This window comes from Rhea pennata, chromosome 12, assembly GCF_028389875.1.
Source record: "Rhea pennata isolate bPtePen1 chromosome 12, bPtePen1.pri, whole genome shotgun sequence".
NCBI lineage: Eukaryota > Metazoa > Chordata > Aves > Rheiformes > Rheidae > Rhea > Rhea pennata.
The window spans coordinates 11,271,564-11,286,319 of NC_084674.1; the positions used below are offsets into that span (position 1 = coordinate 11,271,564).

General features: G+C 42.3%; 1 protein-coding gene and 1 long non-coding RNA gene across 6 annotated transcripts; one reads left to right on the forward strand and one right to left on the reverse strand.

The window, feature by feature from the left end:
• Positions 1-311: 311 nt before the first annotated feature.
• CCDC51 (coiled-coil domain containing 51) lies at positions 312-10,999 on the reverse strand. Of its 5 annotated transcripts, none has more exons than XM_062585560.1 (5): positions 4,332-4,579; positions 3,541-3,655; positions 3,077-3,418; positions 2,625-2,789; positions 312-1,416 (listed from the first exon to the last, which is right to left on the reverse strand). In XM_062585560.1, exons 3-5 carry the CDS (start codon positions 3,392-3,394, stop codon positions 640-642), a joined length of 1,260 nt encoding a protein of 419 aa, XP_062441544.1. In that variant the 5' UTR covers positions 3,395-3,418; positions 3,541-3,655; positions 4,332-4,579; the 3' UTR covers positions 312-639. The 5 variants fall into 5 exon arrangements, with proteins under 5 accessions (XP_062441544.1, XP_062441543.1, XP_062441545.1 ...); XM_062585559.1 differs by having other exon boundaries at positions 3,541-3,787; XM_062585561.1 differs by lacking the exons at positions 3,541-3,655; positions 4,332-4,579 and adding an exon at positions 10,755-10,999.
• LOC134145731 (uncharacterized) lies at positions 4,641-10,712 on the forward strand. Its single transcript, XR_009959671.1, has 4 exons — positions 4,641-4,729; positions 4,807-4,862; positions 7,106-7,193; positions 10,540-10,712. It is a non-coding gene; the product is annotated as an uncharacterized LOC134145731 (long non-coding RNA).
• Positions 11,000-14,756: the final 3,757 nt, after the last annotated feature.

Consider the following 14,756-nt stretch of genomic DNA (forward strand, 5'->3'; position numbering starts at 1 on the left):
ATCATTGCCCTATATCGAAAAGAAAAGAAAAGAAAAAAGAAAAGAAAAGAAAAGAAAAGAAAAGAAAAGAAAAGAAAAGAAAAGAAAAGAAAAGAAAAGAAAAGAAAAGAAAAGAAAAGAAAAGAAAAGAAAAGAAAAGAAAAGAAAAGAAAAGAAAAGAAAAGAAAAGAAAAGAAAAGGTATCTTCAGGGCAAATATTTCAATCTGTTTGGTAAAGCAACTCCTAGAACCTAGTGTATGGACAAATGGAACAATTAAGAAGAAATATGGAACAAAATTATAAAGGAGTATACATAAAGCAATTAGCCCGATGACAGATGAAAATAATCATTTAAACAGAAAATCATGAATACAGTTCTGCAGTGAAAGTTACTGGTTTGCAAGATACACAATACCAGATAGTAAAAAGTACAAGACTTGCAACAGCGGAATCTCTTTTGCTTGAGGAGTTAAAAACCGCCCAGCGATGATGATTAACACACCGCCTGCATCAGTAGACAAAGTCTTTACAAGTTTTCCAACTATACAGATGAAAGCATAACGAGAAAATGCTAATGCACATTCATTTGGACTCGTACTCTAACTACTTAGAGCACAAGTTTACTTTTATTAACCTAGTAAGTTCAGTAATTAATTAGATCAGTTTCCTTTAAATATAATATAAAGTACTGGCAGAGTAAAAGCAAACATTGTGCATGTCAGTGCAGTGCTGTAAACAGAATTTCTCTTGATTTGTGTTTCCAGTCTCCGTTCCGTATCATACAATTCTAAAATCACGTCTTTCATTGCAGACACCTGGCCCTTACCCTCCCCTGAAGACCTTGGCACCACTCTTTCCATAGGTCTAGAATGAACTGCAAGTTTAACACTCTGCATTTCAGAAATCATTTGTGCTATACTTTCTTGCAGACTGCTAAACTGCTGCTGTAAATTCCCCAGACATGAACTGACTTGTTTAGTGTAGCTTAGCTGTTCTTTTAAAGGAATTAAAAGAGAATCTATTTTAAATGAGTTATTCCTGTCTTCTCTAGCTAACAAATCACCTTCCTTTATTTCCTGTGATGTCCTTGTTTGCAGCATGTTTTTCAGGTCTGCTATGATGTCACTGAGATCCTTCTGCTGTAAGTAATGGCTGGAGGCCTGTTCTTTGATGGCTTCTTGCAGACTAATCGGGCCCTTCTGTGCTTCAAGCACCAACACTTTTAATTCCTGTAGCCTTACTCGATTAACATAGGTGGAACCAAGAACACCTATAATAGCTCCCAGTACAGAACCAATAATGGACCAGTTCTTTGTTTTTTCAGCTCTCGTTCGCTCTTTCTCATGACTTTCCCTTACGGCTGCAGAGAAGAGAGAAAATTTTTCTCGCTCAGATTCTTCTGCATTTAAATAGGCAGCTCGGTATCTCTTCTCTTCCTGCAAGAAAGTTGAAGTGAGTTGAAGGAGAGGATGTAATGTAAAGCTATAAATTCTGTATTTAAAAAAGAAACAGTGCAGATGAAAGATTGGAAGCAAAGCACATTCATTACTTTTGTTTTGGAAACTTTTATTGCGGGATTTTCTTTACTATACTACTGAAGTCAGTGAGACACTATTCTCAGTCAAAAGAGAAATGGAGAAGGTCATCAAGAATTACAGCTGGAGATTCTCTACACAGGAACCTGCCGCCCACTGATGACAGAAAAGTGGTGCAAGCGGACAAGGTCTTTCTCTCCGTCCCGATGCTTTCTATCCCCATAACGCCCCTGTCACACTTCTGCCTTTCAGTTCGGTTCAGTTTCACCTTTGCCTATAATCATGGAGAGCTCTGCTCTTCTTGGAGTCTCATCCACCTGATCCACTACCTAGACAGCCACCTGGGATTCTTTTCTGATGCTTTGCACATCGATCCAGGAGCTCGATTTAGCTCAGGCCTGTGCACTGACTCCCTGCCTGAGCTTTCTCAAAGGTGCACCTGCTTGCAGACCTGTTCCCTCCTGCTCCCAAAGTGTCGTTTGGATTTCCTGGACTGAACTTGGCCTTGACTTGCTTGCTTTTGTCTGGTGATTGCTGGACTGTCACTGCTCCTGTTGCCAACTCTGCTCTGCTCTCGCAGTGCCAGAGCTGTGGGACTGCACCCTGTCAGTGAGGGCACTGTCCCTGCCTGCGCTGCGGTCAACCTCAGCTCCCTGCTCACCCTCCCTCAAGGAGCAGCCTTGCTCCTGCTGCTTCCTGACAGGGCTTCAGTAAATTGCCTGAGCATTGCAGACAGAGGAGGCAGCTAAGAGAGTTTTTTCATGGATTAACAACCAGGAATGAACTTTTCCCATTACCTGGAGGATAATTTATTGAATCCTAGCTTTTTAATTGAATACTTATGTAGTTGTCTATACTCAATTAATTTTCTAGGTTCATCTTCATCTTTCTTCTCCAAATTTACTACCATATTTTAACATTAACATACGATTTGCAGTCTAGACTCAATCATCTGTAATAATTACTTCAATCAAAACAAGATCATTAGAAATTAACTCAGATCACAGTATTTCAAAATTGAATTTCATCTGCAAAAGCAGTCACTAGTGATGAAGTATAATACACAAATTTTCATCATATTTTCCAGTGCTCAAGTAGCAACAAATTACCTGCAGCAATCTGTGTTCCAGAGTAGCCAGTTCTAAATATTGGGTGTCATCCCGAGAGACCCTGTCTAAGCGGTCCCGAATTTCCTTCAGTTTAATTTGTTGGGCTTCTACATTTTCACGAGCCTCTCGTACTATCCCTCGAGCTATCATAAAGACATTTTCAGCCTGAGAAGAGAGATTATTTATTTTAGAGTCTTACTACCATACAGATCTAAAACACTGACTATGTGAATTTGGAGGGAAAAAAAACACATTACATTAAAATCTAGGGAATAAAATACATTTACCAATGTGCACAGGCTGAAACGCATTTATGGTGTCTGTACAGCCAGTTAAAGTAGTAAAAGATACATGACTATCTTTGGAAGCTCTTTTTTAACCTCACAGCCAGCAATTCTATTTCACATAGCTTAATTCATCATTTTAAATTTCCAGATTTTCTCTGTATTTACCTGTGTCACTTTTCCCTGAGCCTCTCGAACTTCATTAAGACCAACAAACTCTTCATATTTGTCCCACCAACTCTTGCACATTGTGGATATTTTTTGAAGGGAGTTTCTTCCCATAGTGGTCCCAGCTTCTGTCAGTCGACTAAGAAGACCCATGGCCATTTCTGTGGCAGACTTGGCTTCAGGCCTCTTAGGTGCTGATGAACAGTAAGTCCGTATTATGCATAAATTCATTCTTTGACTCCGCTTTATCAGAGAATGGTGATACTGCAGGCCACTTGACACTGAGGATACACTTGATTTATATTTCATTGGCCCCATGGCTTGAATTTAATTACTAAAGTGCTACAAAGATGAAGGAAAAAAAAACTTTTAAGTGGATACCACTTAGAACTAAATATGCATGCTAAAATGAAAGTAAAATTCAAGAATGGCTAAATCATCATTAGTTCGACGCCATTACTTACCTAGGAGACTTTTCAGGATTTTCACTAAAAGGTAGTTCTGCCCCAGGTTCCTGCTTTTCTCTTGTTAGTAAGTACTTCCACTATGCATTTTGATTACTATTTCACTCACTGCATCCTGAATAGTGTTTACACACAGAACCAGTATCAGCTTCAGAGTAACGTAATGCTTAAGCCCCAAAAGTGCTTCCCATGTGAATTTTTACTATGTGCTTTCATACTTCAGACAACACTTCTGATGCTAACAATTCTGAAAAAAAGAGGAACAGAGAGGAGAAAGAAGCAGCTAAGGAGAAAAGAGACAGGGCTCAGCCATTGCCTGTACGTCACACTCAACAGATACTGGAAGTGTTGCAGGACACAAATGACAAAGTGGAAACACAAAAAAGTGCTAAACTGAACACACTGGGTTTTCTCACGAGACTACCTAGAAAACTCAACTACACACAAGAGTCACAAGATCATTAAATATCAGGCAGTGAACGTAGTCATAGAGCTGCATTTTAAAATGAGCTTAGAATTTTCCCTGCAAAAACAGGCTACTTCTTACAGTTTAATTTCAGCGTGCATTTCTAAATAAGATTTAAATTTTCCTCTAAACATTTTAAATGGAAAAACTTTGAAATAAGGTTTTAGCTGAAGTTTGTGTATGACTGCATTAGGTTTTGACTAATATAAGATCACGAAAAAGCTTGGTACTTGGTGCACAGATCTGCTACCTTAATTCAGGTTTCTATGTTAATTTGGACTGTTTGGTTATTAAATGACACTCAAATGCGTGCAAAGATTGCCACCTCAGCTAGGAAGGGTTCCTCCTGCTGGACGGCACGTTTGACCAGCTTCTATCCGGCTGCTGATTCTGCCATAGGTTTTTCCCGGTTACAGACTGCAAACGCGTCACGGTAACGATGAGCGGTAACCGCCGTGCTGCGCAAATCCGCCCCGCTGCCTCACGGCAATGAAAACCAGCTCTCCTTTCTCCCAGCGTCACCCACGCACTGCCGCCGCCCGAGCCGCGCCGGGCCGGGCCGCCGCCGCCCGCCGCCTACCTGCCCCTGCGGCTCCCGGGCCGGAAGCGCTACGGCGGAAGCGCTACGGCGGCCGCGCGGCGCCAGCCGGAAGCGGCGGGGTGCTCGCGCGCACTGCGGGCGCCGGCTGCGCGGCGGAGCGGGCGCCATGTCGGGCCGAGAGGGTAAGGACGGGCGGGCGGGCGGACCGCGGCGGGCTGCCGGTGCCGCCGCCGCCTCACTGTCTCCTCTCTCTTTGCAGGCGGCAAGAAGAAGCCGCTGAAGCAGCCGAAGAAGCAGTCGAAGGACCTGGATGAGGTAGGGCGGCGCCGCGGGCGGGGGGAGAAGGCGCCTTCCTTGCCCCGCCGCCGCCGCCGTGCTTATGAACTGGGCCTCGGCGCGCTGCCGGGCTCCGCGCTCCTAGCGCCCCCGAGCACTAACGGCTTGGCCGTGGCCGCAGCGGCGGTTTCCCGTTGTTTTTGCCGACATCCCGGCTGTGGCCGCTCGCGGTGGGGGGTCGGGTGCCACCGGCGAGGCTGAGGCGGACGCTCTGAAATCTAACGAATTAACAGAGTCTCATGAAGCTCGGATGGGATAGGAAAACGATGGGTTATCGAGTAGTTTAGCTTAAAAATACTTAAGCCTAGTGAATCTCATACTTCGAGACTGGTAATGGTTCAGAAGCCATAAGCTGTTATTTTTGAGAATCATGAAGGACAGATGAGGCACCAGTGGCTAGAAAAGGGCAAATATGATGCCCCTTTGAAAAGGGAAAAGAAACCTATAGCTTTGTAAGTGAGCTTATCTTTATTCCTAGAAAAATGTTACAGTCAACTGAACTTGACTTACAAGCATCCAGGCTGTAATAACATAATGAGGAAGAGCTGACATGTTTTTTAGTAAAACTGCAGCAGACCCTAGCAAATTCTTTTTCTATATAGCAGGGCAACGTTATGCATACGAGAAGAAAAATGGTAGATAGGGAGATCTTGATGCTACCCCACGTAGTATTCTCTAAAGCCACTTAGGAACGTATTCTAGAAAGGCTTAATATGATGCAAGGTGAGTGTGCAACTGGCTGGAATGTCACACTCTAGAAGTGGTTACTAACAATCCAGTGCCTGACTACAAGAATATATTGAGTAGAGTTTTGCAAGATTTGTCTTGGATCGGATTCTAGTAATGTTTTATGTACTGATTTGATTGGTTTACTAACTTACTGACAATGCTGCTTATTCTCTTGGTAGAGAACAGAAAATTTGGAGGGGCCACAGACCATCAGAGGACAAAATTAGTGTTCACAGTAATTTTAACAGATTGGAGAAAATCAGAAAAAAAAAAAAGAAATATTTAATCAAGCATGTGTGTTAAGTCCCTTTCTTTGGTAAGGATAATCATGTAAAATACAAAGAGAATGACTGGCTAAACTGCAGGTTTGCATGATCTAGATCATATTAAACGGAGAATTAGACCACCTTAGGTACCTTAGATTTCTGCTTCAGACAGTACTGTTAGAACATGAACCAACAAAATCAGGTGTTGCAACAGAAAAAAAAAAGATGTCTGAAAAATGCTTCATGTGTCAAACATATAATGTAATCTCTTTTTTATTCTCTTGGTACTGCAGACACGTGGGCATCACGCTGTATGTTTAAAAAAATGTGGATGAATGGGAAAGAATGATTTACTTGGAAGAGCATTAGTCTAAAGAAGAGAAACCCAAGGGGCAAATGCAGAGAGAAGCAGAGTATTCTGTTGTGTGTGACATAAGTAGAAGAAATAATAGGCTTATATGTAGCAAGGGAAACTTTAGATTAAAGAAGAGAAAATCTTTCTAATTGTAAAGACATTTGAGCCATAGGCTAGGTCAGTGAGAAATTTGTAGAATCTTAGTTGTCTAAGATACTCAGGTTAGTTACCCAAAAATCCTGAGTGCCAAGCAAAATGGCTGGAGTCCCTTTCAGCCTTGTTATCTGTGAAGAATATTTATCTGAAGGATACATACGTTTTCGCTCTGCTGAATTCTGGAGGCTGTTCTAACAGGGATGTTCAACAGCTGACTCGCATGTAGGATTTGCCAGCAATCGCATTACTCTTCTTGGAATTAGTGTGGGATAAATTATACAAACTTATTATAAGAGTCTTTAAAGGAAAACTGCAAAAATATTAACATTGCGGAATGATATTTAAAAATATTTTTTAAGGTTAAAGTAACCTTTTTAATGCCCTATTTAACCCTAATTTTATTGTTAGACAGTGCTTATGTGCTAGGTTCCTAGTATCAGTGGCAGCATATTCCTGAATACTTTTAGTGCACACATTTGTCACTCATAAGCCAGAATAAGATTATGGTGTGGAAAATGATACTTCTTTAATTACAGAAAGATGCACATAGAACTAAAACTCTGTGTTCTGATACAGCAAAAAAATTTTTTGCAGTTTTGAAAGGTATCCCGTATTTAATAGAATGCAGTCATCTTGCTTCTGTTTAGTGTGTTAGTTTTTTATTGTTTATTTTCTTGAGAGGAGATGTTAATAAACACTGTTGTTCTTTTCTTTAGGCAGATCTGGCATTTAAACAAAAGCAGAAGGAGGAGCAAAAGAAACTTGAGGAGATGAAAGCAAAAGCTGCTGGAAAAGGGCCCCTCAGTAAGTGAGGTGCCATAATGACAGGAAAAATTGAGGGGCTGGCTGGCTTCAAAAATTTATTTTTTTTTCTTGACAAATATAAAAGGCATGTACCTTTAAGTTATTTAACGTACATCATTAAGTTGATGGCAGCTGCAGATGATAATTAACAAGTGGTGGCTATTTTATTATTTATTTATTTATTTGTGATTATGTAGTTTCACCCTCAAATCGCTGATACAAGCTCTGGTTTAAAAGGTACAACAGTATGCCTGGCAAGCTAACTTCTAGGGTGGTGGTGCAGAGGCACTTCTACCCTTCCATTAGTACACTCAGTCTTTCCTTTACAGATTTATTAAGAAACACGTAGGCTTTGCCACAGTCCTAAACGTTTAACAGATACAGTCTTTGTTCTCTTAGAGGATGATTTTTTTTTCATGAGCAGAAGATTCCTGGCAGAAAAAACCTGTGACTTGTAACTTAGTCTGGCTTCAACTGTTTTGCCTAAGTGACTAAAATACAGTGTCACGGAGAGTATTGCAAAACTCTGTTTCTATGCAACTCAGGCATATAGCTCTATGTCTGCATTTTATAGAGTTCACACAGAGGAACAACTTCAGGAGATGTGATGAGGTATGCTTGTCCACATCAGTCAGAAGCAAGGCAGAATGTCAAAAATGTTGTAGTGGTTCAGACTGATGGTCCACCTCGCCCAGCCTTTGTTTTGAAAGGCAGCAGTAGGAGGCGCTGTTAATGAAGAGCACGCGAGTGTGTCCGCTTGCCTTGTACTCCATCAGTTGCAGTTACAGCGTTAGGAACATTAAAGGGTGCATCCCTGCCTGTTCATCCTAGGTATGTTTTTGACCTGTGGTCCATCAATTTGACTAATCCCTTTCTGAACACAGTGATATGTTCTGCTTCCACAGCCTTCCATGGCAACAAGTCACAGAAGTTCATTATCCATTATGTGTTTGATTTTCTGAAAGTAAATACTTGTTTCAGTGAATGACCTAATTCTATTATTGTAGGATTTTGGAATCATGTTTCTGTGGTGTTCTTCCCTTCTGCGCTTACAATTTTGTAAGCCTCGATCAAATTCCCTCCTAGTCTTCTCCTCTCCATATTGAAGAATTTGAACCTTTTTGGCTTCTTTTTGAAAGCCAGCTGCTGTACCCCCATAGTCATTTTAACTGCCCATCCCTCTTGGGGGATGTCTTTACTAGTCATACTACATCCCTGTTGAGATGTGGAGTCCAAACTGCACTTAATACTCAAGATATGTACACCAAGGTTTTACACAGTGGTGAAATAGTGACCTCTGTATCCTTTCTGATGCCATCTAATTTTTGCTGGCTTTTTTTCTGCTGCACATTGAGATGATTTCACAGCTCTGTAATCAATGAATGATGATTCATGCCTGCATTCTAACTGCTGCTTCTGAGTTCAGTGTCATGTCAGCATGGTTTAAGTGTTTTTGTGTGCTGTGTTGTAAGGTCCTTCTAAAATTCCTTATTATTGGTGAGGCATTTGAGTAACCACAGGAGGTTAGCAGGATCTGCAAAACTGGAGATTCCGCTTTCTGCTCTGCTGTTTAGGTCACTGAAAAAGAGGTTCAATAAACTTAGCCCAGCACTGCTTTTTGCAGGACCAAGCTGTTCAATCTTTTCCATTCCATAAAGATCAGTAAACGTTATCCTTTGCTTCCTATTTTTTAGCAAGCTTTCAATCCTCTGAAGGTCATAGAAGGGCCTTTCCAGAAATCCCACAGCAACTTAGTTTCCATTGTTACGGAATCTTGCCAAATGTTTGAAAATATTACATCCCCTGGATTTGCTTTATTTACATAGTTAACAGTATCCTCATAGAGTTCCAGCAGGTTTGTGAGGAAGGATTTACCATCTACACAAGTCCTGTTAACATGCAAAACACTTTATCCCTTTGCTTTATTACAGACTCTTGTATCTTGCCTGAGATGGAAGTTAGACTCCCTGGTCTGTAGGTTCCCAGTTTGTTTTTGTATGTGGGAGCTACGTGGACAGTTCATGAGTCCTCTGACATGGTGACTGTGATGACAGTTATAGTATGGACTGTTGCAAAAAATGAATTGAGCCTTTTTTTTCCTGTGGCCTTACCACCATAAACTTGTTCTGCATAGGGTATTTCAGCTGTGAGTACTTAAATATTTCTTGATAGTATTTTGCTGCCATTATTACTCTTCTTTTTTTTTAGATTGAATTTCAGTCATCAATGCCTGCCAAAGCAGATAGTTATTATTACCTTATTGTGTTGGCTAGACTATTCCCAAGAGGCTGAGCAAGGCAACAATGTTAGAATGACTGTACTAGGGCACAGCTGGCTGTTGCCTGCCAGCCCTTGCAGCTTGTCTTGCTGCAGTCTTAATATTCTTTTCTCTTTTCTATTGATCATATACTACATGCACTCTGAAAAACAGCGTTTACAAACTATATTGCACTTTTTGGTGTGCTAATGCACTGTTTTCTTTCACCTTGCTTTAGTCCTTTTAATGATAGGGACTACACAGAACAGATGTTCTTTTAATTCTAGTATCTGCTTCAGTAGAGCTTTGACCCCAACTCTGACTGCTGTAGGAATACTGATGCTTTTATTCCTATAGTCATAAATATAATTTGACAAGAAGGGATTATCAGGAAATCACCAAACACTATTCACTTGATTGCCTTTCTGGCAGGATGGCAGCTATTTAACTCGAACAGAAAAGTATGGAAATAAGGACTGACTTGTAATTATTGTGGATTGGTCAACAATTGCCCTTGAGCATGTAACTGTACTGCTTTTTTTCCTCATATATGATGAATGAGGAGGAAAATCCTTAAGACTTAACACGGCATTAACTAAGTTTTCTAACATATATTCTTGTTTCCCTTGCACTTACTGGCTGTTATTGCTGTGCAGCCCAACTGCATTTAGTAGAACAGAAACAGACAATCAAATATGTATGTTAATTCAAGTTTTTTTTTCATTGTGATTCTACTACTGCTAAAGAAGTAAACAATGGAGGGTATTCTCAGAGGCACAAAACAATTGCTGAAATACATAGCTCTTGTAAATCTAAGGGATGTATTTGATTCCATGAGAAAGCTGCCTCTAATTATTAAAGTTATTTATTCAGAGTAAGGCATATGTGATCACAAACATAACAGTAACATGAAAAACAAATTATTTAGATAGTAAGTTGGGAATATAAGGCAAACAAACAGCAGTGTTAAAGTTTACCAGTGGGGAAGTGAGTTGTACAGGTAGTCTAGTGAGGAATCTGCTCTGAGGAACTAAATCTGTAGCTAATGTGTAGAAAATGTCTAAACAGTTGTGTTGCTTCTTTTGGCAGCTAGTGGTGGAATCAAGAAGTCTGGCAAAAAGTAGTTTGATGAAGCTGCTGGAAAAAGTGTTAGAGTTATTCCATGGATCTGCTGGCTTCAGAGAGTCAACAAAACTCACTGTCGTTTGAAAAACCTTGTACATTTTGTTTAGTCAGAATAAAACTTTTTTGTTAAGATGTCATATTTTCTGTAACTGAAGGTTTTATGCTAAGAATTGCCTTACCGGATTACACTGGAATGGAAGCTCTTGCTGAAGGCCGTCTGTGACCTTACAGAGCCCGGCTGCAGCTGCGTAAACTTCTCTTCCGACGGCGCGGGGCCGAGCGTTGGGCCCGGACGGTCAGGGCGAGGGTTAAAACTCTGCAGGCTCCGCGGGCGAGCTGTGCGGCAGTTCAAGGTGGGGATATACCGACATACGCTCCCGTAAGGCCTGGAAGGGTCTTCCCGAGCAGAGGGCGGGGTCGTGCTCCCCTCGCCCCGGAGCGATGGCCTCGCCGACCGCGCCAACGCCCCGCCGCCGGGCTGCGGCCTCGCTGCGGGCGGCGCGCGTGCGCCGCGGTGGTGCGGCCGGCTGACGCGCGCCTGCGCGCTGCCGCTCGCGGCGCTTCCGGCTGCTCGGCCGGGCCGGGGCAAGGCGCCTCCTTTGCGGAGCGCGCGGAAGGGTCTGCGCTGCGAGGGGGATCGCTGCGCCTGGCGGAAGCGCATGCGCAGTGCCGGGAGGTACCGCGCCGCCGCGAGGCGTTTGCGCGGCGCGCCTCGCTTCACGGTGGCGCATGCGCAGTGCCCGGAGCCGCCGCGAGGCGTTTGCGCGGCGCGCCTCGCCTCACGGCGGCGCATGCGCAGTGCCCAGAGCCGCCGCGAGGCGTTTGCGCGGCGCGCCTCGCCTCGGCTGGGCGACGTGAGCGCTCCACAGAGCCGCGGGGTGGCTGAGCTCGGAATGGGCTTCCGGAGATCATCTAGTCCAGCCCCGCGTGGTGGGGAAGCCCATGGCTGGTGTACCTTCAATGTCCTGCAACTTACACAAATTAAATTATTTTAGTATCCGTTGTGGGGGGCAGTTGGCTCTTCCCGGAGAAGGTGCCGTGCGGTGGCCCTGGTTCGGGTCACGAAAGCAGGAGCAGCCGAGGCGCCGCTCTGCCGCGGCCTCTCTTCAAGGCGAAGCGGCCACAGAAGTACCCAGAGGATGTTCGCGTCCTTGTGAAGTGATCAAGTGGATTCCGTGCTCAGTGATCACCAGGGGCACACATGTCGTGAACAAGGGTGGGGAGCACTGTCAGACACCCTGCCTGCTCCATCGAGAGTTTCCCTGGCTATAAATATAAAACAGATATATAAACACAGACCATCTGGGAGGGATGTAAGTGATCTCTTGGTATTTTTAAACAAACAGAAGGGAGTAACTAAAGCAGAGTGCCCTCAGGCATTCGTATAGACATTTCAACCTCAGGAATCTCAAAGCTTCTTAGAAGCTGTTCAGCTTACACAGGAGCGAAATGCTGGAGGCTGTGCCACAAAATACATTCTGTGCCACCTCTGACTGGGAAGCGCAGGCGAGCACCACTGCCAGAAAGTGCTTGGGGAAACTGAGCAAGCCATCAAGAACAAAGTAGAGTTACCAAGGAGAGGAAAATTGTTTCAAATGCTGTTTTAAGAGGAAGTTTGCAACCTTCAAGATGTCCTATGATGTATAAAAACACATGAATGATTACAAAATTGCCATTGCAGTTGTGAGGAGGTATCTATTCACTTGACTCGGTTTATGGGGTTTTAATTTGGACAGCCTCCCACCTGAAACAAACACAAAGTTTTTAAATGTCGTAACAACTGTATAGCCTAGCATAAGAAGAAAATCCAGACTGTATTCAGAGCACACCAGATTCAAAGGTTTAAAAGCACATTAGATGCTGCAATCCATCCCAAGATGTGCACAAGCTGTGCAAAGCCCCCACTAATACAACTGGCTTAATGATTCTCCCCATTCCTGAGTCCAGGACCTGTGAAAATGCTGCTCCTAGCAAGTAAACATTTCCTGGAAGCCCCACATTCACTGTACTGTAACACTAAAAGTGAAGCTGTGTGTTAACAAAGAAATAGCTTTCCACGTGTTACTTGATTTCTAACCTGACAGCTTTCCCTCTTTATGATGAATAGATCTTATTTTGTCTGTATGTTAAAAGTGAAGCACTAAACCCCAAAAATGACTGCTGGAACACTGATGAATTCTACATGTGAAGACTGGCCCAATTAATACCATGTGGTTAAAATATATGCCAAACAGCCTTTGAAGGCAGCCTTTGGAAAACCTGGGAATGAGCTCTTAAAGGACAAGGTTGTCTTAAGGCAGGTTTGAATGCAGCTGCAGGGGGCTACCCTCCAAATGTCAACGTGAGCTTTGGGAACCAATTTAAAATGGACGAGTGGGGCAAGGCCTACTTCAGTCAGGTTGCATTGTTTATTTACATTTAAAATCATTCATATTTTTTGAAAATGTGGATTTCAGTAATGCACAAGTGTAGTAAATTTTGCATTTAGTCACTGATGGTGTTGAATGTTGCTCAGCTACTCTCTTCTGCTCCTGATGAAGTGCAGGCAGACATGGAGATTGACAGAAAACAGCTTTTTTAATGAAAACTTTTGGATTTGTGGTATTATGACTTGGATTAAGCCTCCATAAAAATGTTTGGTGGTTATAGCCAACTGTTTCGTATTCAAAATAATGTATGCAGGGACTTTTAGAAGCAAAGCCAAGTAGAAATTGGATCCCAGTGCCCAAAAGGAAGCACTGATTGGAGAAACTCCCATTTTGGGTGCAAATGTTTGAGAGAGAAACAGAAACTAAAGAAACAGTGAAGAACTCGGGAAGATGTGAGAATTCAGGAACAAGTGAGAATCACAGTTGTCCTGACAGCATAAACATCAAAGACAAGGTAAGTGAAAGCCTTTGGACTGAGTGCTAGATGAAAAGTAGGCTAAAATTACAAATAGAGGTAATTTCCTTGAGATGTTTCTTTCCCCTTTCAGGCAGGGGACCTGAACTTTTAGATTAGAAGAAGGCATAAAAGTATCTATTATTAATTTCTGCTCTTAAATTTCCTCTTAAATTGCAAATGGCTCTGAACTGGACACTACAATGAGGCATTATAGTTATGTATCATGGCACCATCCACTACAACCCTGCCTGAAATCTCAGCTGCAAATGTGCACAATATTCCTCCTAAATATCATGTAGTTTAGCAATACCTGAAAAGTGCACTGCTAGAGCTAAGTTTACAAATTCATTTACCTCTCCAGGTCCACACAGTACTTAGAAGAAGGGATAATGCACTAATGTGGCTCTCTGTCCTATAGGGAGAAGAGCTTTTGAAAAGCCTCAGAGCACTGAATAGATAAACATTAAGTTTTTAAATAAACACCAAGTTTTTAAATTCCCACTGAACAAACAGATTTTGCATTCAATTCAGCCTATTTAACTCTGTTAAGTAAATACAGCCCAGCTGGAACAGGCAAAACAGTAATATCCTGAGCTATAGTCCACACCACATGGTTGGTTAATTGACTTCTCTTTGCATCCTTACCCTTTAGTCAACTTTGGGCAGGTGAGAACATTCAACTCTTGTAAAAACCATGTTAGTCTGGTAAAGTACTAAAAGAAAGAATAATGTAGTTTTTGTTAAATAATTTTAGTTGTTCGTTTATCTGAGGAGAGAAATGGTTAATTAGATTCTTGTTTTCCTATTCTGTTTTCTTGCTATGTGATAGTCAAAGAGATTTGTACCTGTTTCTTCACCTGACAACTGGCAAGGTCTTTGAAGTACATCTAATAAATTTTGTTGGAGTTTGAGACTAGTGGGAATGAGGAAGAGTCGGTTTGTCAAAATTGTCTGTTCTTCTATGCCCCAAATGTGCAGAAAATCATATTTTTCACATGGTTTCAATGAAAAAGTATGAACCATGTCAAATTCACAATTTTGCCTAAGGAGATGAAGCGAATGGGGAACCCCTGCAGGAGCAGGCGTTAAGAGCTGTCCACAGCTCCACAGAACTGTGATTTCTCTCACAAGTGGACGCTTTGTTTGGTCCTGTTCCTGTAGAGATTCCAGATAGTCACATGCTATGTGAGAATGGAATGAAATGGACTGAATGGAAATAAATTAAAGGCTCAGGACAATTCAACGTTGAAAGAACGCTTGGTGTCATCTCTGTAGTCATCAGAGTGAAAGCCAAA